Source organism: Sylvia atricapilla, chromosome 16 (assembly GCF_009819655.1).
Source record: "Sylvia atricapilla isolate bSylAtr1 chromosome 16, bSylAtr1.pri, whole genome shotgun sequence".
In the NCBI taxonomy this organism is placed as follows: Eukaryota; Metazoa; Chordata; class Aves; order Passeriformes; family Sylviidae; genus Sylvia; species Sylvia atricapilla.
The window spans coordinates 10389519-10406959 of NC_089155.1; the positions used below are offsets into that span (position 1 = coordinate 10389519).

At 43.6% G+C, this 17441-nt stretch overlaps 1 protein-coding gene across 1 annotated transcript in view; it reads right to left on the reverse strand.

Moving 5' to 3' along the window:
• CDH4 (cadherin 4) overlaps positions 1-17441 on the reverse strand; it is a 421793-nt gene that overhangs the window by 77653 nt on the left and 326699 nt on the right. The window contains exon 6 of the mRNA XM_066330899.1: positions 10860-11004. Coding sequence (XP_066186996.1) covers positions 10860-11004 — 145 coding nt within the window. The remainder of the gene's footprint in view (positions 1-10859; positions 11005-17441) is intronic.

The following is a 17441-nucleotide window of genomic DNA, read 5'->3' on the forward strand; positions in this document are numbered from 1 at the left end:
AGGACATGTGCAGTCTCAGGATGTATTCCACAAAACAGGTGGTATTTCATGATGCACTTCTAGCTCAAAAAACAGCTCTGAAAGTCATTTGGACTTCCAGGTTCAGACAAGGGCATCCCACAATTGTGGTCCCTCATGTGGGATGTCTCAGACTGTACTGTAGATTCCAGAATTACCCAGCACATGTGTGAAAGGGTGGGTTCCCAGCTTGGCAGGGGAACCTGACAGGCTGCAACTGCAGTGGGAGAGGGTGTGGGGACAGCAGTTGTACTGTGGATGGAGAGCATGGAAGGTCTCCTTCACTCTTTCTCTGACCCTTTTGCTTCTTTCCTGTGGTGCAGCACTGCACTGAGCACATCTGCTCTGGAGAAAAAGGTCTCTTTCAACAGCATTTGACCTACATCTCCATAAAGGGAGATGGGGCTGGACAAATGTCTCTAAAGTCATGAACTGAGCACCAGGGAGCTGTATTTCAAGAGGCAATCTGCTCCCTATCTCCTATCTTTAATTTCGATTATGAAACCCAACCACAGAGAAAATAAAGAGAGGAACTTGGCATTAATTACTATCTTCTAACTCAATAAAACACCCTCTGCAAAGGGCCCTGTGTGGCCGCAGCACATGATGGAGTTGCAGCAGCCACTTCCTTCCTGGCTCTCCCTGGGGCTGCCTGTCTGACCACAGTCTGCTACAAACTGGCTGCAAATTGCTTCTCCCTCTCCACAGTCTGGACAGTGGCTGGTATCTCCTTTTATCTCCTCTCCCTTTCCTCTGCACACACCTTTCCCACCTGGCAGTGCTGACAGACAGCATCTCCTGTTCCCCAATGCTGAGGGCACCATCCCTAGGGACAGCTCCTGAGGGACCAGCTGGTGTAACCTACACCACTGTGTTTCTGTGTTCCACTTGGTTTGCTTTGCATTTAGCCTGCCTTTAAGAGAGATGTATCCTCCAGATCCCTGCAGTGAATGACACAAACATAGATCTGTGCACAAGAGTATTCAACAGAGCGATGTGGATGTGCACAGATAAAGTGTCTGACATCCTCTGGGTGCTGTATAAACTCTTGCACTATACTCAGATGGTTGGTGAAGATTTACCTGCAATAAAAATAAATAATGTCACGCTCCTGTGTCCTTTGCATGGAGATACATCTTTATGTACTTTATATTAAAATAAAGGCAATATATCCCTGTAGCTAGCCCCTAATACTACACAAATTAGGCAAATATACAGTGGCAGAGAGCACAGCTCTTACATGCTCAAGGATTGGAGCTGGTGTTGTTTGGTTTTAAGTGACAAAGCACTGACTGCCCAATCTGGCCCACAGCATGTGTGTGTTTTGTGGAAATCAAAGTATTAACATCACCATATTTACAGCCCTATATGGTGCCCAAACAGAAGCCAGGAGCAGTCACTGCAGACCAGAAATGATGAGAAAACTTCTCCAAGTCACACTCAAGACCCCAAATCTGTACTCTGCCATTTTTGCATCAGATCCTGCTGGTAATGATGAAGCTACAAGAGTAGGTTTAACAAGTATAAACAAAGCAAGACAGACTTTGTGCTTTCAGTGCCCAAGAAAAGCATCACCTTCATTTTTCTGCTCTGCAGGGCTTGCTCTCAAGCACACTGACAACATTAAATGAATGTGTAAAGTGCCCAAACTCAGAAATTTGCCCCAGTCTGTGCAGTGTATCACAGGATGAATACCCAGCACAGATACAACAGATATATATATCTGATATAACTGCATTAAACTACACACCTGGCCTAACTCAGGTACCTAACCTGTTGAAAGAAAACCATTTCTCATCAAATAAGGCACATGGTACGTTAAATAAAATACCAAACCTAGTACATCATGTCAATATTAAATCAAATTTGCTGCATGTTGAACAGCTCTTCTGAGCAGCAGATTGAATTATCATGCACAGCTAGTGATGACAAGATTACTGTGCATTAGCCTTCATTAACTAATGTGCAGAGTTCATATATCACCTGAGTTAAAATTAATGGATGGCATGACGAAGGAGATCTATCAATAAAAGGCAAGAATCTGTAACTTCTCAATGCATTCCCTTTGATTTCCCAGAGACCATAACCTCCCAGATGTTATTTTGTCAAATGAGATGGTTTTGTTGCTAGCCATGGATAAGACACATGAGAGGAATGCTTGAAAGCAACCCTTATGGAAAATATTCCCATTGGATTAATTAAAATTTCTACAGAATAGGCAAAAAAATGCCTTACAGAACCCGGGAGAATGGAAGCAAAGGGAGATAATTTATACGTGTACATTCAGTTTTGTTTGTCAATTTTAAAGTGAATTGCATCTCCTTGTAAAAGATTGCAAAGAGATTTTGCTAGATTCACCATATCTCATTCCATCTGTACACGTTAAGGAAAAAGAAAAGCCAAACAAGAGAGATAGCTGCTCTGTGCATGTGTAAGCAGATAAGCACAGTCATAAACAAATGTCCCCCTCAAATCACTCTGGAATCTGAAAATCAGCTCAGTTCTTGGTAATTCAGACAATCTCCAAGCATGCTGAGGGCTGCTAATTCCCCTCATGTTGCCTGCAACCTCTGCTCTCTCATCTAGGCAACTTAATTTCTCTATAAAGATGGAGCTTTCAGGAGTTTAAGGCATACAAACAATATTTTGGCACACTTGTGCTCCTGAAGTCTTTGTTACAATTCCTTTATAATTGCCATTTTTCTAAGCTGGTTTGATATCTATTAGTTAGATTGAATGCATGTTAAAATAATAGGCACTTACCAGAAAGCCAACAAAATATAACAATAAAAACTCCTTTCACTTTGCCCTTTATTCCACATGTCACTGCAAAAACACATAACCCTCTTTGTCTTCTCATACGATATGAACAGAAAATACTAAAACTTCACTCACATTTTACTGGTAACGCTGTTTCTCCATCCAGCTTTATTTTACAGTTTATGGTTTTAAATGGCTGGTAAATGGCTGCAGAATCATTAAAGGTTGGTTAACCTTCTCAGTCTAATTTTGACCTACAAGATACTTAATTTAATCATTCCCCCATAGAAAAGGATGGAATCATTATGTGCAGACATGTGGTGATGGCCATATTACATTAGATCTTCATTAACCCAAGTTAATAATGGCTTTGTACTAATGGGAACTTCCCCATACTCCTCATTTTTTGCCCCTAAATTGGGAAGCTCACTTAGTGAATGCTCTGCATCCAATTCTAGATGGAGAAGATGCTAAGAGTTGTGGGAAGATTAAAAACTGAAGAACAGTGTAAAATTTACACCATTTCCTAAAACCAAAATTTTCCACTCAGAACAGTTTCCTGATATTAATTTCCTTCTCCACAGAGGATGAGAATCTCATGCCCCTACTCATACAGGCACACTTCACCCTTTAGGTGACTTCCCTCATTGCAAGGAGGTCTCAGGGACTGAAGGACACACAGGGAAAGCAAAGGCATCAAAACCAAATTCCAGTGACAAGTATAACAGGATCCAGAAAAAGTCCTCAGAGTACAACTGAACTTTCTGCAGCGTTAAAGACTAAAGCATTTCATCTAACAAACCTGCGTCCTCACATCAACAAAAATTAAATGTCTTCAGTGGGTGATGTGAAACAATTTCGCACACTCACTGTTAAGGATTTCAAATGAAATTGGGTAGCTGACCCAGCAACACTGCTGAGTGGAGTCACAGCAACACGGACAAGAAGACATCAAGATGGCAGAAGTGAGTGCAGGAGTGCAGGCACTGCAGGTGTAATAAATTGCAAATATACTTAAATTAAACTGCATCCAACATGCTCTGGATAAAAAAAAAAAAAAGAATAAAAGCAGCACTTTCCTTCCGAATTATATTCTTTCCGTTGTAACTGATAGCTGCTGTCATTCTCCTTCACCATAATTTTTGTAATCATTGGCAAATTTTGACCTTTCAAGCAGCTAACCTAATTCATAACGGATGCCACTTCCTAATTAGCAGAGACATTGGATTCTCAGCCTCAGACAGGGCAAGAGCCAACCTAATGAGAATAAAGAGACTGAGCAGGTCTGGAGAGACAACAGAGAGAGCTGAAGAGGCTGCTGTCACCCAGAACGGAAATAAGACCTCCTTATTGTTAAAAATGGAATAAATACCTCCGGAGAGCCAACGAGCAGATGCACTGACTGTGGCACTCACATGGCCATTGCCAGGTTTGAAGATAACTCCCCTCCAGCAGCCTGCAGCCCATTGAGAGCCCATCACCCCAGAGAAATGCCACCAGTCAAACGTCAAGATGGGCAAAGGCACATCCAGCCTCTGAGCAAATGGTTCTGGCTGCATAAATTCATGAGGTTCAGCTCGGCTGAGCTCCTGCACATGCATCCCCTTGATTTCCAGGGCTAATTTAAAGAAGGGGGAAAGCATGACTACTCAGGACAAGGTGTCCTGAACATCCCCACTCATTTGTGCTGAACAGGCAGGTTTCATGCTGCACTGGAGCCATGTGTGACTCCAGAAGTCACGCAGCCCCAGCTGCAAACAACCTGACACTGAACACATCCTCCACAAGGCTTCAATCCAACCCCTGAATTTTGACACTAGAATACAATACAATAAAAAAAGTGGTGTGATATAATATAAATCTTATATATATCATACTATGCTATGTGTAACTGCTGGTTAAAAGGAGACAGAGTGTAGGCTATTAAAGTATTCAGCTGTAACTCCCTCCTACATTGGTGTCAGATCATGATTTCCACATTTTTCCTTTACATCAACTTGGCTTTTTTTTTTTTTTTTTTTTTTTTTAATGGGAAAACCCATCAGTTTTGGGATTTGCATTTTTTTTCTCACTTACAGTCCTATAATTCACTTCCTTGCTCTTGGGACTGGATGCTTCTGAAAAGGAAATTAAGAGCACAGATTTCATAACCACTCACCTCGAAAGAAAATGGAAAGCACTACCACATGAGTCTGCAGAAAAACAATTTCTTATCTTAAATTGTGCTTGGCTGAGCAAAAGAACTTGAAGAAGAATATTGTGTATCCCAAGTCTGTGCTTAATGTGTGAGAGAATAGAATCAGGCTGGACAAAGCCGTTTTTAACAGCATATAAAGTGCAAGGATAAGAGCAGCACCCGCCCAGGGTGCAGAAGATGGCACTGCCATAGTTTAATATATTCAAGCTTGGGATGGATCCAGAAGTAATGCACCCAACCTGTAAATACCTCTGGGATGAATGGAAGAATCCATTGAGTCCTACTCTGACCCTCTGGAATATTTTACCTGTGTATGATCTCTCTGAAACATTCAGCATTTGCATTAATTTTAGTTTCTAGTGCTACAAACCAGAATGTGTGGCAGCCCCATCCATGAACCTGCTCAGGCGCTCTCTTGAACTGGAAACCTTCCTAAATGAAGGTTTCTAAAATTAACTTACCTCCAAGCTGGAACAAACATATTGAATGTTTTGACTGTGAGGAGCACTATGTTGTTTTTGGAATGGGTTGTAGTAGCAGGAAGAGGGATTCACTCCGTGTCCTATTAATTTTTTAAAATGAAACATCTTCTGTTCAGATTTCAGGCCCTGCAAGCCAGCAACACCTGCTCTGTTCCTTCACTGAACAAACAACCAGGCACACCAGGCATCTCCTCATGAATTGCACTGTCAGGTTGGAGAAGAGGAACAAGCCAGAACTGCAGAATCCAAATTCTCCCCATGAATATATATATACGAATGCAACTATATGCCTTAAAAGATTAATTTCACAAGCCTTAAATTGCAGTTTAATTTGAAAACTAATTCAGCCTCATAATTGGCTTTCTGTTCAAATCACTGAGGCTAAAGATTTAAATTCTTAATATTCAGATGACTTTCGAGTTTCTGGCCCCATCTGTGCATTAGTCCATGGTGTTAATCTCTGAGGGAATCTCTGCTGGCATAGAAATAAAATAAACAAACTGGGACACTAGTAGAATAATCGGCTTTTAAAATCCTTGAGTTTTTTTATATACTGCTTATTTTTTATGAGATTTCTTTAACTCAATTTGCCACATATAGATTTGGCTCCCAGCTATTTCATTTTTCACGTGGCATGTTATCAACAATTATTCTATCAGAGTTCCACGGACTCAGGAGGAGATGGGGAAATTTTAAATTACAACATTTCTCATGTAAGAAATACTAATATTCCTTTATTTTGGAGGACCCTCTATACTCAGAACTCTCTCACACCACTCCCAAGAAGAGTGGTAGAAGCAAACTATCCTACAGAAGTCCAGGAGAATGAAGGGGCCAGATAGAGTTTAAAAGAAGTCACTTGGACTTGTGCTATTGACTTGAAAGGGACCAAGATGTATCCACAGAGTTAGTGAAGTGGAAAGGATGAATGGGAATGGAAAAGGCCAGTCTGACAGGAACAAATTGTTTTGGAGAGATGAGTTAATTTTTGACAATCTTTCTGTTAAAACAAAATAGATACAACCCAGAGCAAAGCACTCAAGTCACTGCAAGCATTTCACATTGACCTTTTCAGAACTGAACGCTTCAGTTAAGTAAGACATCCACATCCTTCCACGAGGAAGGGTTTGCTGTGGTTATAGCAAAACGAAGCTTCTGCAGAGATGGAAATAATCCTTCTCCACCACACTACTGTTTTGTGATTTAATTCCCTTCTTCCACATTTAAACATTTTCATGTCATCTTAGTGAGTAATTTTTTTTTTTTTTTTATTGTTAAGCGTTTCTCCTGAAAGAGCCCTCCCCAAGGACACTGCTGGGATCCTGCGCACCCAGCACTACAGGTCCAGGAGCTGTGCTCACAGCAGGCAGCCACTGGTGCCGTACAGAGGGGAAAATCCCACTCCAAGCCCCAGTTCCTTCCTGCTGTAAGGAGCTGGTGTGATGCAGCTCGGAGATGTGGGCACTGAAAAGGCAGCAGAACCCTTGCAGGGCAGGCAGGGCTGGGCAGCTCTGCGCTCATCCCGCTTTGTCAGCGCATGGAAGGCGACGCGCAGCTCCGGGAGAGCTCTGCTGATTAAGGCTGCCAGAGGGAGCAGGGGAATTTCAGCTCCAGCTTGCAGCTGCATTTCTAAAACTTGGCTGTGTTCTTCACACAGAGGCAAAGTTCAAAGAGGCAGAACATTATTCAACATGAGTAAAACACGGTCTTTTAAGACACACTTTCAAATGGTGGCGCGTTAAATCAAAACAACTTGTGGAGGGGGAAGAGTGAGGCAGAAAGATGGTCCTGTGGAAAAGGAAATCCTGCATCACAACTCCTGTTTCTGCATTTTTGGAAGGGCCTGCTTTTATATATTGAAATTGCCCAGCTACTTGACCTGAGGCTAGATAAGCTAAAATGCATTAAACTGTTTTTTCCAGAGTATTAGAAAAGGAAAGAGATGCAATTCAGTCAAAGAGCCAGCACATCCAGGGGCCAGTTCTCACTACAGGGAACTTTACCAAGAGTGAGCTCCTGATTTCAAGAATGCTAAGCTATGGCTGAAGACACTATTTTAATTAAGTTATTATAATCTTAACCAGCAACAACAACCTATTATAATTAATAATACTTGATGACTTCTTTTCTATTCCTGCCAAGGGTTGCCTCAAGGTGACTCGCAGAGAGCACGCTCCTTGGGAACCCAGGCTGAGTGCTCTGCAGGCTGGGAAGCCCCTTCACTTAAACCCCATCAGACTGTCTAATGAACCTCTTCACATCGCTGCCAATTCTTCCACCTCTTGCACAATTTTGTATTTTATTTGTATTCCAGACTGAAGGAAACTTGTTTCTGTGGGAGGCTGAGTGCCCAGCAGTGACACCGTGCCGCAGGCTGGAGCACGCCGCCTTCTGCATTCCCATTTCCTTGGTTCACTCCACCCTCTTTTGGCTTGTTCACTGTTGAGGCAGTAGGTCACATCTTACTTGGCCACCCTCCATGCCCTGGCCTGGCCTGGCACACACTGCAGGCTCAGAGATGAGGCCCCAAGCTCTGTTCCAGGTCACCACATGCTGGCCCCAAGCGGGGACCAGGCTGCAGGATCCAGCCGAGGCACAGCCCTGTCTGCTGTGCACACACAGCCCTGCCTCTGCTCCAGCCCAGACCCCAGGAGTGCTGGGACAGCACCACAGGGCCCTTTCCTGCTCACTGGAACGGGATCTGCTCTGCTGACCCTGCTGAAGCCTTGCTGGGGCTTTCCCCTCAGCTCAAGGTCACTGCGCTGTGCTCAGTCTCTGCTCAGCAGCACATCCGTGCTGGTCTTGCTCTGCAAAATTCCCATGGGCAGAGCTCGAGCTCCATATATCCTTTTTTATCTGGTTTTTTTTTTTTATTAAATCTGGGCAAAATTCTGACAGACTTCAAACAGTCATTGGCTGCTCATTCTAGCTGCCCTCAGAGTCAGAATTTTTATGTGGGATACTCTAATACCTCTCTCATCAGAGGTGTGCAAAATTAAGAACATTGCAGATACTGTCGTAATCAAGTGATCCTGCATTTTTAATCACAGCCATTATAAATGGGCATATGGAAGATGTGAGACATAACAATTGCACAGGATATTCAGGGAAGCATTTTCAGTCCTCAGGCATAGTTCAGCAGCACTGAGCAGAGGAAAATGAATGCTGAACTCCTGTAACATATAACAAGATTTCTTGGTTTGCTTGCAGTATAGATATTCACTCATATGCAGATATATTTTTATAGATGCATATACATATCTAACTTACTGTTGAATCAGTACTGAACAAATTTTTGCTGTTACCTCAAAGAAGATGCAGTGTCTTTTATTTCTCAACCACTGCCAGAAATAATCATGAATTCTCGTCACATATTTCTTCTCTTGCAATGGCTGGTGTTGCTGCTACTCCTGAGTTGTTACAATATTCTGAGGCATCTTCAACTAATGAAAAGGTTCTAGATATTTGCAAGATCTGCCCTTAGCTAAATGCATTGTCTACACTTGTCTCTGCACAAAAGAGGGACATGTCATTTGAGGCAAAGGAGGAGCATGCAGATATTCCCCTCAACTACATGACCTCTCTATCACTTTCTCAAAGGCACAAGATCATGTTTCTTGCCAAGCACACGGAATGAGGGCCTCCAATACCCAAATTCCTAGGAGGCTCTACAAAAGCAAGGAAGAGAAATTCAATACTAATATAAACCTTTAAAAGAATACCGATTAAACAGGAAAGAGAGAAAAAAAAACCCTGACAAATACATCAAAGACAAATGTAATTGCTTTTGAATAAAAACAGATTGCTTTCTACCTTCCTGCCTTAAAGGCAAGCACTCCAGCCTGGGATAGAGAATACCAAAAAACACTGCTAGAAGCAGAGGCACAAGTATTTTGTAGGCAAAATTATCCTGTTCTATTTAATAGCTCAAAGGCTTATCTGGATTTCAGACAAGAAGAGGATGCAATTTACTGCTTCTCTGACAGATGAACAGAGCTAGTTAAAACATTTGGGAACACTCTGAATATTGATCTGTCCTCGAATAAGATGTAAGAAATTTGATTTGTTATGGAAATGTTGTATCAATCTTCAAACCTTTATATGCCCCAAAGTGGCCTTCAAATGAAAGCTGGAAAAATTCTCCGGGAAGATGTCATTAGAGCCATCAGCTCAGGGATTTCTCACGTTCCCTCCTCCAAGCAAGACCAGGATTAGGACTTTGAAGCTGGGACATCACCACCCAAAGGAATTGGAGAGGGAGCTGTACCTACTCCTGGCTCAGAAATAATGTCACGTTGTGTCCCCACCACGTGTCCCCCACAGCTGCCTGTCCCTCGCAGTGCTGGAAGACAATCAATCAGGACTCTGAATCACCTCGTTAAAAACAGTGCCCAGCAGAGACTTCCCTGTCACACCTCCGGCAGCGGAGCCGCAGTGATAAATGTTTGCTGACACAAACCAAAGTCACGGGGTATTTAACCCCTCAGCTGGCAAACAACCAAGGAGAGAATCTAGGAGAAAACTCCCTCTGATTTCAGAAGACTTCCAGTTGTACTCGCCACACAGAACAATTTATGTTCAGGGAACGGATACATTAATTTTAGTTACACTCAGCAATGAGCTAAACCAACCCTGCTCCAGCACTGGAAACTGCAGTGTCACATCACACTTAAATAACAAATCGACAATAGAGTTGGAAATAGAACATTAAAGACCTTTACAGCTCTGTTTTTTCCAAGCATATAAATGTGTTCGTGTAAAAATCATCACTTTACCCCGTACAGTTTACACCGTCACTGATTTTTCACCCATAAATTTCCTGAAATTCAACTTCAGGTTTTCCCCCATTTTATCTTCTGTTAGAGGATGAGCCTGCAATTTCAGTGTGAATAGTTCCACTTCTGCAGGTTTGCATCAGGTCCCAGGTAAGAAAGTGTTTTCTTGAGACAAGCCTTCTTTGGAGTCTGACTGGATGCCACATATTGAGTTGGCAAATGACTGAATTAAACATCAAGGAGGAGGATACTGAGACACAGGGTCCGTGAAAGGCCACTGCCAGGCTGGCCTTCAGGGCTCTGTAATTAGAATAGCAGTCCTGTACGTGTGCAATGAGTGTGTGAGAAGGGCACTACAGAGCATTACTCGACAAAACTGCTGCTTTTACATATCCCACAGCCAGGAAGGGACCACCAGGATCCAGGTTCTGTCCATCCCAAGTCTGCCCTTTCTCTTCATCCAGAAAAAGAGACACCAGATTGTTCTCACCTCCATCAGTCTTCCCCCAAGAGCCAGCAAGAGCAAACCTCTCCTTCATCCCATGTTCCCAGCAGAGCCCAACCCACCACACCAGATGAATGGCTGGAAATCTGTGAAACTTTAAGACTATTTTTTTTCAACTATACCTGGTTTCGAGCCTTCATCAACAGATCCATTATAGACTTGGTTGATGAACTCCGGCCTGTTGTCATTCATATCAATCACATAGATGTAAAGGTCAATAGGATTCTCCACCTTGTTTCCATTCATATCCACTGCATGAGCCCGGAGCTGGGAATGAGCACAAAGAAAGCACAATATCAGCAACTGGATCTGTTGCAGAATGAGAGACTGTTTTGCAAGGATTGACTTTACATCATGAATACTTTCTCAAAATTGAATGGAGCCAGTATCTAATTCCAGCAGAAAGCACTGACATGGTTTCCATCTACACTCGACTCACAGACAGTTTTTCAGAGCTTAACATAATATTGAAATAATATTTTGAAACAGTGATTGTCGGTGGAAACACTTCAACTCTGATGTAGTGATGCTATCCTATCCCCTTCACAGCACACAGACCACTCTATTTTAATTTTTAAGACATATTGAACCTTGTCTGACAATCTGAAAAGCAAATTTTGCTTAGATCCAAATTAAGGGCAGAAATGATTTTGAGTGAGAAGTTTCTTACGGGAACACGCAGCATTTCACACCCATAATACTAGGGATTAGTAAATGAAGAGATTTCAAGATAATCTTTGTAATGTTTATTCTTTGTTTAATCATGGTCTCCAGGAACAGCAAAAGCTACCGACCCCACTGCTCGGTGCACCAAAAGACATTTAAAAACTCCCTTTCCTTCAAATAATGGGAGCCCCCATGGCACTAAGAATGCAATTTCCTCAGGCTTGAATAAAATACCCAGTGCTGAGGCATTTCAATAACCAGAGCCACAGTGTTAAGCCCTCAGTTAAACCAGAACTGCAGCTTTATCTTATTAGCAATAACCATCAGTAATAATGCCCAGAAACAAGAGCATCTGTTTTCTGAACAAAAGAGACAGATACAGCATGTCAAAATGAGTAATTAATAAAACAAAGCAATCACAATAGTCTGGAACAATCAGTAACCAGGTGAAAAAAATGGATAGCTTTCTCATTAAAGGGAACAGATGGCTACTCTAAATGGTGCGTGGCTGAACGCGCCGCCGACGCGGCTGCGGGAGAACTCCAGCAGGGAAGAGCTGCTCGGCCCCCGACCAGCCTGCCAGTGGGGAGGCACTGCCTGCCTCTGAGTGCTGCACATTTTGGCCACCATCCCTCTTCATTTCAGCCCCTGTGAGCACTGCTGAATCTCCTTCCTCGCCAGGAGAACTGGGGACAGCGCTTGGGATGGCGGTGGGACATCCCACAGGGCTGGTGGGCTGAGGAACCAAGGCTTCACAGAGCCACAGAATCACACACTGGGCTGGGCTGGAAAACACCTTAGAGCTCATCTAGTTCCAACCCTCTGCCACAGGCAGGGAACCTTCCACTGGACCAGGCTGCTCCAAGCTCCATCAAGCTGTGCAGGGATGCAGCCACAGCTTCTCTGGGCAACCTGTTTGTGCCAGGGCTGGATGGGAGAGTTGGGGCTGAGGGACAGGGGACACACCAGCCCGTGCCATCCCGTGGGATGGAGGCCTCTGGTCCCTCCCAGCAGTTCCCTACATCATCAGGCTGCTGCTGGGCGTCAGAGCTGACATGACAGGGAGGTCTCCAGCTCCTCTGATGCATGACAAATAAATGTGCTAATTGCATTAGCCCTGGTTCCTGTCTTTCACTCTCGCTGTGCCGGTGATTGATGCAACTTTCCCCTTCATGTATGGTGCTCAGAAGTCCAGAGCTTAACAAAAGGAACTGCACACCATTAGGATGGGCCAGATTAACTTTTAATCAAGCAAAGAGAACAACTGCCACGTGAAATGAGCTGGGAGAAAACCACTTTTTTTAAAAATAGGAAATTAAGCAGCACGTTTTCTTTAAAGCCTGAAGAAGTCCAGCTTTGCTTTCAATACAGGGTGTACATTTGTGTTTCATGACTTGCAATGCTCTTAATATCTGCATTTCTTTCCCACATAGGAACTGCTTTGGCTCCCACCTGTTGAGCTATCCTTCATCATGTCAGATGTAGCAATTCAATAACTCTACAGTCAGAGGTCAGACTGTCTTTGAAAAAAAGTAATTCAGAGCTAAAATTAAAGTTATTATCTTCAAACTGAGGCAGCACTGGGCTCTCTCTTACAGCATTTCCAGCAGCGGAAATGGTTCCATTCAGAGATAAAGCAGAGAGCAAAGCTGGTATCTTCCCCCTCAGATCTGACTCTCCCCCTACAAATTTTTAATTACATTCGATAGCTTTTGTTTGAGATCTCCAGGAGTAAGGGATTTCTCAGCAATGCACATCTATCTGCTTGTTGCACTCACTGAGCACATGTACCCATCAGTGCATTATTGCCTGCACTCAAGGCAAAAAAAATTCAATAAGCAAGACTGCAGGAATCTCATCAAACCTGTGGTGGCACCCCCAAGTGTCCTGAGCACAGCACCAGCACTGGGCTAAGCTGTGGAAGGCAGGGCAGTGCTGGGCACACTGATGTCCTGACTCAGCATCTGCAGTGCCAGGAAGAGGGCACCCTCTTCCCCTGCTCCTTTTTTTTTGGCATGGCTTCAGTGAACATTTCTACTTTTTTCCTTTTGTGCTCGTTTGCATTCATTTTCTCTGCCCTCTCTGAAAAACTCTCATGTGCCAACACCTCCATATCTCACACAACATGTTCCTTCTCTGTGGTCAGCGCCAGCTGTGGCAGAGGGAGAAGGGAGTCCTGAGCCAGGGGGTTGAATTTCAACTCAGCAGGAGCTCTTCCTGCTGAAAACCCATTCCTGGTTAGGCAATTCCTCATTAGAGACCATCCTCAGCAGAAGGAGCCAAGGAAGGAGGGACTCCAGGGGGTCAATCTGTCTGCTGGGAAACTGGCTGGATCTCCAAGGCAGACCTATACTACATTTGCCTTTCTTAATTAGTCTTCTCCCTCGTTTTCTTCTCCTACTTGTGGAATTCATGAGGCATCCTTCAAGGTGGACAACACAGTTCTGGAGCCATCCTTCAATGGCAGAGATGGGGTTCATTTCTGTGAGGCACTGTCACAGCCCATGCAATGCTCTGTGGTCACCTGTGACCAAGCCACTTCTACCACCTCTGTTTTGGTGGTGGAGTGATGGAGGAGATGAAAAGCAGATGCATGGGAGTGCTTTGTAGCACTGGGCAGGGCACAAAAGCTCCGTCAGACACATACATCATTTTGGGCTGGAAAACACACTCTTGAAAGGTCAGTGAGCTCACCACCAGGACACATGCCAGACATGAGGCATGCACAAATATTCAAATGGTGAGTGGCTGAAGAGACAGTTAAGAAACATTTATAAAGTTAGTTTGAAATATTTACATTTTCCCCAAGAGGGAGAACATGACAGGAGTGAAGAAGGAATAAAATCAAATGAAATACCTTGCAAAGGATTCTGAAAAATTAATACATGTAGCCAACTAATCTCTAGCTGATGCATCACTCTGCTGTACCAGCCAAGAAGCTGGCTCGATATCCTTTAACAAATATTGTTTAAAAGTGTGACAATTATTGCTATCATATTCAGCAGCAGCTAACACAGGTCTCTGAGGTTTTCCTACTGACAGTTTCCAGTGTAAATGTAGCTGTTGGCATACAAATGATTTGGTATCATGATTATTGATTACACTGGAGGCTGCTGGTATCTGAAGGTAGTTAGTCAAAGTCAACACAGTGAATTGTGTTAAATATGAATATTACTTAGGCACTAATACTACTAATACAAATATACATTATCAATCAGTGACAGAGCCTTTAAGCAATAAGCATACAATGTCATGCCTAATTTGTGTGCTCTTAATTGTGATTAAAAGTTCAATTTAGAGCACTGTGACACAAATGGCTGGCATTATTCAGCATGGTTCAAAATACTGGAATTAGCTCTTGTATCCTGTAATTTGTAGTAAAATTGTTTTGTTCCTTTGCATTTAAAACAACTCTTTGTCAGTCTATAACCCACCTGTTCTGCTCCAGCCATTTCTGAGGGAGTATTTCATCAGCCTCATGCTGACAGTACACACATGTGTCTGGAACTGGATTAGGACTTGCTTCAAAGTTTCCCTATAATGCATATTACTTGAGTATCATAAGCAATGATTACTTTCTGACATGTTTATGCTGATGTCTTTTGAAAACAGAGCTTGAAAAACGTCTTGGAAAACTAAGCTACCAATTTTCTATCCCTTGTACTTGCCAGGCCTAACTGCAGCTTAATATGAAACTGGTGTCTGGATCAGAAAAGACATTCAGAGTCACTAATTCTGTCAGCAGCACAAACGGGACTTGGGGAGCGCAGCTAAATAAGGCAAAGAGAACTCATGCATATTAAATATTACTACCTGCTGAAACTCACTTGGCATGCAGTGAACATTTCAGGGGCTGACTGCAAGGGGAGATGCAGCACGAGCCTGCCACAGTGAGATGGCAGAGAAATGTGGGGAATGTGTCCCATGGCTGTGTGCCCCTTGGCTGTGTGTCCCTTGGCTGTGTGTCCCTTGGTTGTGTATCCTAGAGACGTGTGTTCTACAGCTGTGTGTCCCTTGCCTGTGTGTCCCACGGCTGTGTGTCCCTTGCCTGTGTGTCCCACAGATGTCTGTCCCTTGCCTGTGTGTCCCTTGGCTGTTTGTCCCATGGCTGTGTGTCCTACAGACGTGTGTTCTACAGCTGTGTGCCCTACAGATGTCTGTCCCTTGCCTGTGTGTCCCACGGCTGTGTGTCCCTTGCCTGTGTGTCCCACAGATGTCTGTCCCTTGCCTGTGTGTCCCTTGCCCGTGTGTCCCATGGCTGTGTGTCCCACAGCTGTGTGCCCTACAGATGTCTGTCCCTTGCCTGTGTGTCCCATGGCTGTGTGTCCTACAGATGTCTGTCCCATGGCTGTGTGTCCCATGGCACTAATGACACCGGGGTGGCTCCCAGGGCATCGCTCAGTGCCACCTGTGAAGTTCCACATCACCACGTGGGGTTGGTTAAGTGGCTGCAGAGCTTGTTTCTCTTTTCTCTGCTCTTATTTTCAGCTGACTCCGCGTCTGGGATGTCTGAGAGGTCCCTGGAGAGTTTGTGCTCTGGTTTGGAGCGCAGACAAAAACAGATGAGGCCAAAATACAGCTGAACTTGCAATCACTGGGAGTGCCAGCACACACAACACCTGGGAAGGGGCTGTGAGTCCCAGAGGCACATACATCTCTGCATACCTCAACTCGGAATGATCCTAAAAGTTCAAGAATGATCACAAAAACAGGGGAAGTTCTGCTGCAGAGCTCCTGATATAATTAGAAAAAAATCTGTTTCACCTTAGGGAACGAGGCAGGTTTCATCAGACAAATGGCTTGCTGAATGCAGGGAGTGTTAAAACACTAGTATTTTAAAAATGGTAGTCCTGAAGCAATACAGATAATTATGCATAAGAAAATATGTGTTGAAAATGTGGGAGTTAATGAAACAGAACTCTTGATATGTAGCCTCACAAACACTTGCAAATTATTGTTCTTTCTTTTATAATTAGTTTTTAGATTACCTGGGAACAAAAGCAGCAAGGACAACACTCAAGAGTGAGAGAGAAGCTGGAAAGACTGGGTTCTGTTTGGTGCTGCAGCAAACCTGAAGCTGTGTAAATGCACCCACCTTCAGCTGGAGTACAAAGCTGCATCAGGCACAGAGCCTGTGTCCTGCAGGGTCAGAGGGACCAGGGGTGCCTTGCAGCTCCCCTGACATTCTACACCCCAGCTGAAGAGCAAAGCTACTTACTCAAGCTAAAGGAAACTCCAGCAGATCTCAAGCAAGTTTAAACGCGGCCAAGCTCTCCAGTTCACATCCAAACCTCCACCCCAGTCACTGCTCCTCCAGCACTCAGTTCAAACCTGGCTCCATGTTGCCTTTCCTATCAGTTAGAGACTGGGCTCTATGAGGTGGCATAAATTCATTGACTTCCTCAAACCCTCCACTAGCCAAGATTTTGGACTTTATCTTCTTTCTGGAAATTGGCCAGAATTTTCCAGCAGGTTTCCAGCACTGTTCATTCCTACTGTAAGCTTCTGCTCCAGTGTTTGGGTCATTGCTCTCTGCATGGTGTATTTATAAAGGCTTTGTAAAGGGTTAGTAAATTAACAGCTGATGGTTCAAGAAATCATCAATCCATTGCTACTGAGGCTGAAGGATCTAAAGGTCATTTGCAGACAACTTAAAATGTTCTCCATCACTTTCTGTGGGTCTCCTAACAAAGATTTTTCTATCATTCAGTATTCCTGTCTATAAGATCTCATAACATACTTATCAGCCATTCTCTCTATAAAATACATCTTCCTGTAACCTTTGGAGTATGAATATGCTTATTTACATATGGATGCCACTAGTTCAAGGTTTCTGTGAGGAAAAGGCTGGAAATCCTGTGGTAAGCACAAGGCAGACTCATGCCATCAACTTTGACAGGGCAATAATTCAGTTTGCTGAATTCACTGTGACTGGTAGATTCAGTTTGTTTTTAAGGGGCACAGGGTTTGTTATGATGGAGGACAAAATCCGTTTCATCTCTTGTTTTTGACTGCGAGTGTCTGATCGCAGACATCAC